Source organism: Tachypleus tridentatus, chromosome 7 (assembly GCF_004210375.1).
Source record: "Tachypleus tridentatus isolate NWPU-2018 chromosome 7, ASM421037v1, whole genome shotgun sequence".
NCBI lineage: Eukaryota > Metazoa > Arthropoda > Merostomata > Xiphosura > Limulidae > Tachypleus > Tachypleus tridentatus.
The window spans coordinates 77,074,174-77,086,411 of NC_134831.1; the positions used below are offsets into that span (position 1 = coordinate 77,074,174).

At 30.6% G+C, this 12,238-nt stretch overlaps 1 protein-coding gene across 2 annotated transcripts; it reads right to left on the reverse strand.

Annotated features, from left to right (window-relative positions):
• Positions 1-52: 52 nt before the first annotated feature.
• Vps25 (vacuolar protein sorting 25) lies at positions 53-12,225 on the reverse strand. 2 transcript variants are annotated; one of them, XM_076512591.1, is made up of 6 exons: positions 12,070-12,225; positions 10,349-10,494; positions 9,977-10,030; positions 8,320-8,408; positions 2,139-2,214; positions 53-1,722 (listed from the first exon to the last, which is right to left on the reverse strand). In XM_076512591.1, exons 1-6 carry the CDS (start codon positions 12,180-12,182, stop codon positions 1,610-1,612), a joined length of 591 nt encoding a protein of 196 aa, XP_076368706.1. In that variant the 5' UTR covers positions 12,183-12,225; the 3' UTR covers positions 53-1,609. The 2 variants fall into 2 exon arrangements, with proteins under 2 accessions (XP_076368706.1, XP_076368705.1); XM_076512590.1 differs by having other exon boundaries at positions 11,950-12,134.
• Between the last annotated feature and the right edge of the window lie 13 nt (positions 12,226-12,238).

Below are 12,238 nucleotides of genomic sequence, written 5' to 3' on the forward strand. Positions count from 1 at the left end.
GCATACCAGGTGTTATCTCTATGAGAATGACAAAGAACAAAGGTAACTAGAATAAATTCAACTTAAATTTATTGACCATCCATCGTACAAAAATGACACATACCTTCAATAAATGAAAAATTTGAAACATTCTACATTAAAACAAGAAGGTATAAAATGTACTTTGAGCCTATGTATCACAACTGGACTGGAGGAAACAATATTAAAATTTTAGGTTTTTAGGTACAACTTCAATACAGTTTTATTTTTCTATCAAGGTGACTGATATGCAATGAGTTTCTGTCAGAAGTCAGCATTTTATTAGAGTTTAAGAAGGCAATCAATAAATTCCTGATAAATAAAGGGTGGGTTTAAATTTTTACATTTCACAAGAATGGTTGAGAAAGGACAAAATTGAAGATAAAATGATCTTTTGATGTTTGTATGTTAACATTTTAGATAGTTTCTGTTTGTTTACCTTGATTACTGTTATTACTCAGTACAAGTTTTATGTACCCTCTTCAATCCTGTATACTGTGTGCTGTTGACATTTTTTGCATGGCATATCCTTAAACAGCAAAAATTTTTATTTCTTTATGATTGTCATTTAGTAATTTTAGTTCTCATAGTCACGCCTGAAATCACACTACTACTGCTGGTTATAGTTAGATTGCCTGTACTTTTATAAGTTTTATACTGATATGTAGCACTTTCTGATTACTATGCACAGTATCTATACCATGTTGTAGTTCATTTTCCCATGATAAAGGGGTTGCATTTCTTGTGTATTTTCCTTTTATATGTTTTTTAACACCACTCATTCAGTAAATACTTCAAATACTGTATGTTGTAAATATTAAATCTGTTAAGACAAAGATATCAGACAACATCATGCAGATTATACAATCCAATTTATTGCAATGGGTTGACCAAGTGGAATTTCACGATACTGACTATGTGGAAATAATATGCTGACTTTGCATTACAGACAAATTAAAAGGAAAAAGAAAAATCTAATACTTTTATTTTGTTGCTAAACAATAACATTGTTTTGTTTCGATTGTTTTTAATCTTAATTTATAAATCAATTAGATATCTAGGAATAATATTTTACTTAATCAGTTAGTTACCAGTGTAAATAAACAAATTTTAATAAAACAAGTAGCAATGTACTGATGCATAATTCAAGAAGATGAGAGAGCAGTGAATGCAAAGTACTATGTAATTCTAATAATTTTGAAATATTATATTATCATTTTAAGCCACTGGGAAGTTATCAAGTGAAAAACTTCTATGGGAAACAAACTGTCAAAGGTAACACTTTGTGACCTAAAACTAGCCTCACAATAAATGTTCACAATTATAATGTTTATTTCAAATATGTACAAAACATTAAACATAACTTTATAAACAGCATATACTTTAATGGCAGAACAGGTCAGTACTGTAAACGTGCTGATTTTGGACACAGCACCAAACATTGCTCTCTTGTTTAAAAGTCAGTTCAGAAGTTTGATTGCACTGTGGCAATTTCCTAAATAACAATTTCCCTTACAAAACAAATAGACTAATCAGGAAAATCACTTACTTAAAGATTAGAAACATAGAATTAAACCTTGATCTTGGTAAGCTAGAAAAACTTTACTCCTTCATTTTCATCAAAGAAAATCAGTTCTGCTCTGCCTTCATTCTCTAGAGTACGTAAGGCTTTTTTAAATACGTCCATCTCCAGGCCATGGAATTCTGTAAAAATTATATTTTTTCTTCATTTTTGAAAAATACAAAGTACTTAAAGTGTATATAATCTAATTAATGGAAGAGTTACAAAAATGTTTTTTTTTTATTAATATGAAAAAAGTAAAATTTGTTAAAAACTAGACCGTCCATATCTAAATTATTACTTAATTAGTTGAAAAATTAGTAACTACTTCACATACTTTTAGATAAGATGCATCACCTTTTTAAATTATTTATTCAAATAAATATATGTGTCACAATAACTTAAATGTATTTTTTAAATCAGCAATTCTTGTGCCATCACTTAAAAGTATGTTAGGTAAATACTGAACAACTTAGATACATACATCAATCACTGCAAACTTTTATTAAATGAAGTTTAAATATTTGTTATTGTCAATAAACTTGATTATACTCTTAACCTTCATCTCGTGTATCATCGCCACTGGTCAGTTCATACAAGGTGCACACAGTATTCACCATTCCATTCTGGGATGCCTATAATATTTGAAAGAAAGCATGAACATATGCAGTCTCAATGAGTACTAAAAGAACAGGCTGCTTTAAAAAATCATTAATGCTAAAGTAACAAGCTATTTAATCACTGTACTTATCACCAAGACCATATTACTCAGTTACAAAATATATCAAGTGGGTACTGAGTCAAATATACACAAATAGAGAGATACACTTAGTTTGAGACCATTTTTAAATTCTGTGGAATTAATTCAGTCAGTGTAGCAAATTTTAGCCTTCTACCACCATTACTCTTACAGCTTTAAGCAGTCAAAGCTGCCTGAAAATTAATTTGCTAAATATAAAAAAAAATTAAATTTTACAGGTCTGTAAATCAGAAACTATTAGAGATATTGATCTAATCTTTAGCAATTTGGCATTATATGGATAGATGAGCACATGTGAATTTTTTCAAGGCATTCTGTGAGGGTCACCTGCAGCCCCCTGGATGATTTGACATGGAATGACCCTAATTTGTTTTCCACATTCTGCTGGAATTATTGATGTCCTAATAATTATAACCATACCTTATAAAATTTCCAGTCTATTTATAAAAGATGAATAACAACATTATTTGGATTAGTTTTCAACCAGTTAGATGTATTGTTGAATGTTGTAACCATCTGATGGGTAAATTAGGATTTCCAGTCAGATGCTAGCAGTACCCATTCAGGTTAACAAAATTAAGGATACTTTGTAAAGCCACCTAACAAGGTTGACAATTTGGTTGAACAGTTAACATGGCTCCATGTTAGTAAAAGCTTGTATCAAAAATCTTGTGATTTTCATTAAAGATGTCACTGTTTATGTTGATGAAGGTAAAGGTGTGGATTGAATGTGGATGGAATTTTTAAAGGCTTCCAACAAAGTAACACATAAAAGTTAAGCCAATCATTGGCTTCAGAGCTTGTTAGAGGAGAAGAATACAGGTTTGTAATAAACAGTGCTAAGTCAAATTGGATTGGAATTCAAAGTGAGTTATCTCAAGGCTCTGTGCTGGGACACTTAATCTTTTTTGATGTACACCATTAATATTGATAAAGAATAGTCAAGTTTGCTGATTGTATTAAAGTTTAGGGTGTAGTTTGCTATGAGGAAGATGATGTTTTATAAAAGGATTTAGCTCATTTTGTGAATATGATAAATAAATAAAAGATGTTATTTAATTATGTTAAGTGCAGTATCATGCATGTAGGCTACTTTAACTTAAAGAATTATTACCACCTTCAGGTAATAAACATTAAAAAGTGATGAATTATCCTGAAGTGTGATGTATCACCTTACCAAATGGATGCAGCAACTTTTCAAAGCTACCAAACAAATTATTTAAAACAAAAGTATATTTGAATTAGATGAGGTGCAGGTATGGTCTAATTTAATTGGCCAAATGATGCTACAAGGATGAAATTAAACAGACCATACCCTAACAAAAGAACTAAAGTGATTAAACAAAACGTTTTCTATGAGGATGTGATGGAATGAGTTAAATGAAGGGTATATACCCTAGTATCTGATGAATTAAATCACTAGTTATGCTTATGTATGGATGCCGCAAATAGATTTGCATTTTAAAAAGAGGATAGTGAAATAACGTAAATGAAAAATAACAGGAAAAGCATCACTTTATCTTAAAGAATATCTGCAAAGTTCACTGACAAGATTTTATTTGGGTTATTCTGGCTTTTTCTTACTTAAAATGTTTTGGTAATTGTGAGTGTTTATTTTTTGCTAATTAGCATACATCCCCCATAGATCAGAGACATAAAAGAGAGCAATTGTAAATTGACTAAAATATTTGAAAAATGTTCTTAGTCTGAACAGTATGTTGTGATGTCAAAATACTTAGTCTGTAGTTTTGCACAAATTAGGAACTCAGATTACCAATATTTACAAACTAGAATATAAAAGAAGAACCTTGTATCTTTTTTTTGCTGAGAAATCACTTATGTACTAAATCAAATAAATTTCCATTTTTTGGAAACAGTCCCTTACATACACTTACTTCAATAAATAACACAGGAATAACCCCAAATGAAACTTCAGAATGTCCCTCTTGTGGTTTTTGTAGCTGTGTTAATGTGTTAGAAGGCCATCTAATTCTCTTGAAATAAGATTTCAAGCAGGCAGGTTGTATCCTCAATGAGCTCACAATTTCACATTTTGTAGATCAAAAATACAGATTAGTTACCAAGCTTGATAACTTATAGTGAAATTTTGTGGTATCAATATATTAATTTGTTTTTTTGTTATTAAATTAACCTAAAAAGAAATTGGTTTCATATCTTCCACATGTGAAATTTTAAAAGACTTAACAACCTACATCAAGCAGCAAATGAGTGCAAAAGTCACAGCTAGAAGAGATAATTGTTTGCTTTACTTCCTTATTTACTGTTCTACTTGTTAAGAAAAATAACTTTAATAATCTTATAAATGGTAATAACCTGCATACATACATAATGTATAATAATTAAAATGTGATTATATGCCACAAAATACTAGTCTACTAAAACGCAGCCAAGATGGGGTCCCTTTATGGAAACTAAAGGTCAGTTTTAGATTATTAGATAGATTAACACAAGTGCATGTGCACCAAGTAATTGTAACTTCTGTACTTTCAGTCAGGCATGGATGAAAGGTCAATGTAATAAAAAATAATAAATATATATAATTGTATAATGTTATGAGATTTAAGCTATTCAGTCTAAATATTTATGTTTTTGTGTTATAATTTGTTGTCATTCTAGAATGAAAGAAGCATAACTTATATTTATTTCCTAATTTTTTATGATGGTTATGGGATCTGTCAAATCTACCAAACCTGTATGAAGATTAGTTATTAAAAATAACATATAAAATATAAAAACATCTAATAACTATCTGAATGTTACAAAGAGTTTTGGAAATGTTAACATTTTCTGATGCATAAAAGCATTTTTAACATTTAAAAAGAAAAAAACAAGAAAAGCATGAGAAAAACATTGCATAAGTAACCTTTAGACTTAAATAAGTACAACTTTTTTTTTGTCCAATACACTAGCTAGAAACTAACAATTTTGAATGGTGAATACATCTTACTTACACATACTACATTTACTCACAATTATAAAAATAGTGCCCTAGCAACATTATAATATTAAGACATATTTTGTAGACAGGAATTAACTCCTTATTGTATATTAACTCTCCTACGAAAAGTGGTGCCTAATAGGCCCCAGAGCAACTTGTAAGGTTATTAATATTAGGCTAATAATTTTGTATTTAAATGAAATTGCCATTTAAATCCATTAATGAATGGATTAACGAGATTCCCACTGTCCCTATCTACTATCTAGCGAAACCACAGCCAGGGGAACGGGCTTGGAGAAATCAGGACTAGAAACGTCTTTTCGTAGGAGTGTTAAGGGTTTTAAATTTGAAATGAACCAAATATTTCTACAATAACAATCAACTATATACTGTGTCACTTTAACTTTATTTAAATAGGATAAATTCATAGGTACACAAATATTTAGTTTTAATATTTCCAATGTATATATTTGACAGGAAAATATAGTTAAACCAGTATATTACTACAAGGCATTACTGTTACTTTTATATATTTGTGGAAACAGAGAAATATGTTTTCCAGCTTTTAATTTTGCCATCTTAAGTACAAGAGGGAAGTAGTTATAGAAATGTATAAATGATATACATCCAGGATAAGTTGTATGATGAACTAGTATTTTGTATTTGCTTGAAACAGAGCATTAGATTTTTCTTTATTCTACCATACATTTACCAATGTATGATTACAATCTACTGTTCTGAATCTCTCGTTCACTTTTCACATTTGAGTTGTTGGAAAATGATTCAAAAGAGGATACTATGATGATATGGAATGTCTGTCATACAAGGAAATGCTAAGTTTCTGAAAACTATTTTTCTGAAAAAAAGAAGGGTTAAATGGGATCTGACTGAATATTTCAAAATTATAAAGGAAATATTTAGGATTGATGCACCACCTTCTTCTCTGCAGTAGGACTAAGAAACACAAAATTAATCTTTGGCAAAGTAATCTGAAACCTAGTGTTAGTTTTAAACAAGGTGTCCAACCTTCAGATGTTGATAATACAACAGGATTTGGAGAGCTCAGGAGAGGGCTTGATGAGTACATGGGATACCAAGACTGAATACAGGCAGATGGATTTTTGACTTAAATGAACACAATAGCTGCAAGTGGCTAAGTTATGTCATACAGCTTTAATTATATTCATATTAAGACCTTATGCAGGTCAAGCAATATTTGTGAGCTTTCCCATCAGCCTTTTCCCATAAAACTATTGAATCACCACACCTTTTGGATGCTTTGGATCAGTGTCTTCCTGGAAGATAAATTCCTTTGAAGCAACTCTTGTTCCTAAGGAAGTAATACAATAAATACGATTTTTCTTTCACCTGTTACCATTAAGAATAGTTTTGTGTAGATTCTAGCACCTTTGGCTGAGATGCTGCCTACACTTGTATTGGTCCCCTAGAATGTTGTATGTCATAGACTAGCCACAATGGTGTTTTCCTCTGCACGGAACACCTATTTGTGATTGTTGCAAAGATATTTGAACTTGTATTTACCCATACAAAACACCCTAATACAGGTTTGATCATCTTGCTGTCTGAAGACTGATGTCCATTTCTGTTTTTTGATTTAGTTATCTCTTTTATGGAGTAGTTTTTAAACAGCTGCTCATTTACTAAGGCTATTTCATTGTTAAATGTATAGTATTTTGTTATGGAAGTAAACTCACACACATACTTACAGCTAATTTGCTGCCAACATTTAGAAGTGAGGGGGGGTAGGATGCCTTTTCACTTCTTATAAAGAGGGTCAAAACCCATTCCACTACCTTTTAACAGAACTGAATCTTCTGCTATGATACTTCTACAGTTGCCTAGGTCTATGCCAAATATCATACCCTCTCTTTAATACCAGCACGGAATGCAAAATGTTAACACAATAAAACAAAGCGCAACACACAGGGTCATACAGGTTTTTTTTCATTCTCAACTCTGGTAAACAGCTTAATTTGTCAATCTAACACAATAATAAATTACTAAGCAATCAATAAGAAATAATTTAAAAGTCAGTCACCTCTGCTATTGTTATTAATGTAAAGAAAGCTTGCTGCATGAACTGAATCCTAAACTGACTGATTGATTACATTTTTCAAATTTCTCCTCATTTGAAACAAAGGATAAAAAGGCCCAAATTTATGCACAGGATAAGTAGGTTATGCAGCAGCCAACAGAATGCCAATGTGGGGGTTAAATTGGTACCATTGAATAGTCAACACCATTAAGTCTCATGTTTATCAACATGGTTGATCTTCCTCTATATGAAAGAAGTTTGTGATTATATGATTATTATAAATGTAATTAATAAACTACAAAAATTTAGAGTGGTCATTTCAGGCTGATATAATTTGACCTAATATAAAATTATACACAAACCAATTAGATTCTCTTTTCTTTTTCAAATTCATCAACTTCACACACCATCACACTCCTAATTCAAGCACTGGCTCTACAGGATTATTGTTTATTGCTTAAAGAGAACATCCTTTGAATTACTTAACATAATTTTGAAAAGTTTAGCTTTCTACCTCAACAGCTGCTATCAACAATATGTTTTACAGACACCCTCCTGAATATTTATATACCTAACTAATGAAATAAATTTTGCCTCAATCTTCACAGAGTAGGCTCTTTCACAAATCAAAACTTCAATCTATACATGTTTCTCAGTAGAGTTTCTGACCAGAGACCCATGAATGTTATCATCACCCTACTGTTATGAATAGTATGAATGCTTGTACTTTTATATGCATTAAGCAGGTGTAGCACATGCTGAATAGTTGGATGACAATCAATAACAACGTAAGTTACCAACACATCAATGTTATTCGATGCAGTTCATTTTTATGCAATAGAGGGAGAATAATCCTATAATAATTGTATTATACACTCATTTAATTCGTAACTCAACATCTGAACTGATACCTCAACATAACACACTAAACAAAAAGACAATATGATGTATTGTATAAGCCTTACCCACTTATAAATCAGTTTTCCCCATTCTTCTAGTGTCCTCCAGTAAATATAACATCGATGGTGTTGTTTGTCTAACCACTCAATATGTCCTAGCAAAATTAAAAACTGAAAACACTGTATATAAATAGTTATCATAATATATTCAGTAATAATGAAATTAATACACAGCTATTTAAAAAATATCATGAACTGTTGGTAAAACAAGTATTTTCTGCTCACTGTCACCCACAGAAAGCTTTTTTCAATCACAACAATGTCACCGAACAATATTAATATCATGCTATAAACAACCAGCTGATGCATATTTTATTAAATATTTGTTTAAAGAAATCTGCAGTTATAAACAATATATAGTTACTTTAACACAAAATAAATTCCCAATTGCCTGATAGCTTTCAATCAGATTTTGCTTCTTCAAGGATAGATTTGGAATGAATAGGAAGTGTGACTTGTAGAAGTTAATGACTCAATGACATCATAGGTATCTAAAGCAGATCACCATGACAACAAGGAGTGTCCAATTTGGCTTTCACTAGGAATGTGATTTTCAATGTATAAGAAATAGGAAGGGAGCTGAAAGAAGTAGTGTGATAAACATAATTAGTAAGGGATAAAGTACCCATGAAACAATATTAAAAATCTCTAAAACAATGTGTAAATATTATAAACACATTGTTAATTAATATAAATATCTGTTTTGGACATTTGTTCAAAGCTACACTGTCTATGTGCAATATCTGTCCCTAATTCTAAACTGATAGTCTGGAAGGAAGACAGATAGTCAACAGCACTCAATGGTAACTCTTCAGCTGCTTAATTAAATATGTTGTAACAACAGACCTATATGAGGAACAAATTTTTTTCTTGTAGGAATGGAACATGATCCAGGGGCCCACAGTCCATCATGCTGACAACTAACCCATGCTCATTCCATTAAAAAAAACAAACTGATTTAAACAAGTTATTTTATATAAAAAAACAAACACTCAAACATCAATTCCAAATGACTAATAGAAGATGATATAGATAGTGTAAGTCATAAAAGGTTTTGTTATGTATATGAAATTCCATGTTTACAAGGAATTTGGCAAAGAAAACACAGTCTAGTTGAGGTCACATTTTTTTTGTGATAAATTGTAGAGGTTTCATTTTCTCAAACCTGCAGATAGCTTGTATGGGTGGTTAAAAACTTATATTAAATGTTTATTAAACAAGGTTTATAACAACTTTTATCCTCATGAGCTGAAAGTTGTTTTAATTTCTTGGTCTCTGATACAAATGCTATATGATCAAAATTTTGAATTTTTAACATACGAAGTTCTGGAGTGTACATGTCAAATCTTTATTGAAGATTTGCATTTTGTACAAATTTCACCAGTTGAATAATTTTAACATATATTGAAAAATGGTGGACTTCATCATCTTCATTTATTAACAATAAGTAGGTTAGCTAAATATTAGACACTAGGAATGTACTGTAGAAAAGAGAGCATTCACTAAAGTATGACATCTCTCAGTGTATTCTGAGAATTACAACATTACCAAAGGTGACTGTTAGTCAAATACAATCTACATAAGGTGATCTACAAGATACACTTAGTCTAAGTAATTCTTTGGTTAAAATGATTAACCTCAAAATATAAAAAATAAATATTACCTCTTTTACGTAAATCTTCCAATATCACAAATATTGTCTCCACTGAAAGTTTTCCTATGAACTGGTGAAGGATTTTTACAAAAACTTGAAAGTATTAGTTTTATATATATCAAAAAGTATACCACTCTTAAAAATTATGATGATAACCATACATAAAAATTTATATTAAGTTTTGTACCTTTATGATTACATCACAAAAAATTCAACTTTCACTTGCTAAGTGTCTGAATTTCTGAGTTTATATAATATTCTAAGCCTACTTTTGCATACTATAAAAGGAGTTACTTATTTCTATACTGGACCTAAAACATGCACACAATGAAAATAATCATTTGTAACTACTTTTGAAAGAAGACTAAACAAAAAGGATACTTTTTAAGGATTTATTATAAAATAAAGGACTATTCTGTGCTTCAGTGATGTCCAAGATATGCATTTTATGGGCTCTGTGGTACTCCAGGATTAAATGTCTCCATGCTTCTAGCTGTTTCTCTCTGGTAGCAAGGTTTGGTTGTAGTCTAAAACAGATACAGAATACTTTTAGTCCTCATTTTTAAAGACCCATTTTAGTACAATATTCTTTTGTCATAGCATTTAAGTACAACAAAGGGCACACTGCCCCACTGAGGCTACTCCAAAAAATAAACAACCCTTATAATTTAAACATTTATCAAGCCTTCTCTTTAAACTCCCTTAAATTTACCACAATTATCAAATCCCGACTACTATGTTGGAAAAATAAAACTGTCTTTGCCAAAGATGGTTCTACTCTGCTAAAACTTATGTGCTCACTTGCCCAACCCTTCTTATTATTAAGTATAATAAAAAAATGATGCATCAACACTACCAATTACCCTAAACACCTAAATTAGGTCACCTCTAGTTTTTCTTTTTTAATGATAAAACAATTTCAGATGTCTTAGTCTGTCCTTGTATCTCTTTCAATCCCAGGTGTTATCCTAGCAGCCATCTTTTGAACTCTTTCCAACAATTCAGTGTTCTTCTTTAATATAAGTAAGATTCTAAAAATAATACTCCAAATGAAGCCTACCCAGTGTCCCATACAATGAAATAACTTCTTTAGATTTATGTTCAACATTTCTTTAAATACAACCTAAAATCCTATTTGCCCTTCCCATAGCAAAAATGCATTGCTTAGATAGATTTTAAAACTGATCAATCAAATCAGCAACATTCTTATCTTCTGCAGCATTGTTAAGGTTATTTCCATCAGTGATATTTAAAATTATCATATCCCAACTGCATTATCTTGTGTTTATTACAATTAAAAGCTATCTGTCATCTATTCATCTGACTCACCAATTTAAATCCTTTTGTAAACCAGAAGCATCCTCCTATAAACAGCAACACTCAAAACTTTAGTATCATTAACAAACTTATCAAACAACTAATTGACCATTCCTTTATTTACATCACTGATATAAATCAAAACAAGTGAATGTTCCAACAGAAACACTGATGCCTGAGGTATCCCACTTGTAACATTAATCTGGTTTGACTGAACTTCATTTACAATCCCTGCTTTTTTCTATCCAGACACTTGTTTGATCCAATGGGCCAACTTACCTTCCACACCTACACTATAGCATTAATTTTTAAAATCAGTATGCTGTGGGGTGGCTTGTCAAATATGTTCTGAAAACCAGATACACCAAGTACGTATTAAACAAAAGTTGCTTACATAAACAGTAACCTTTTTAAACAATGTCATAAAATTTTCCCCAATAAAACTGTTATTTATTCTAGTACTCCCTTCTTCAATTAAAAGAACAACAAAAGACGGTGAAATAAAAAATGCTTCAAATTTCATTTCCTAATAATTAGTAATATATCACCAGGCTTTTGTACAGTGTCGTAAAACTAATTAAACTAGCACTACCAGTTAATATTATTAATGCTAATAACTCATTCTTTTCGAAGTTCACTCAAGTAAAAAACAACAAACAAACAACCTTGTTTTTGTTATCTTTCTTATCGTGACACTTATCTTATTGACTAGTCTAAAATAATAAACAATGACGTATGAAAATACTGTAGAATTTATACTCAATCTGAACATAACAGACACATACGTAAAAAATGGTGGAAAGTTATACTGCCATGGCCAATCGAATTCCGCCATCTTTAGTTTGCCGAAGCTTTTTTGCTTTTCAAACGTATTAACAACTATTAATTTTATTTTCATAAAATATTATTATTTCAATGTATAAAAATAAATATAATAAAGCAGAACAGCCAAAG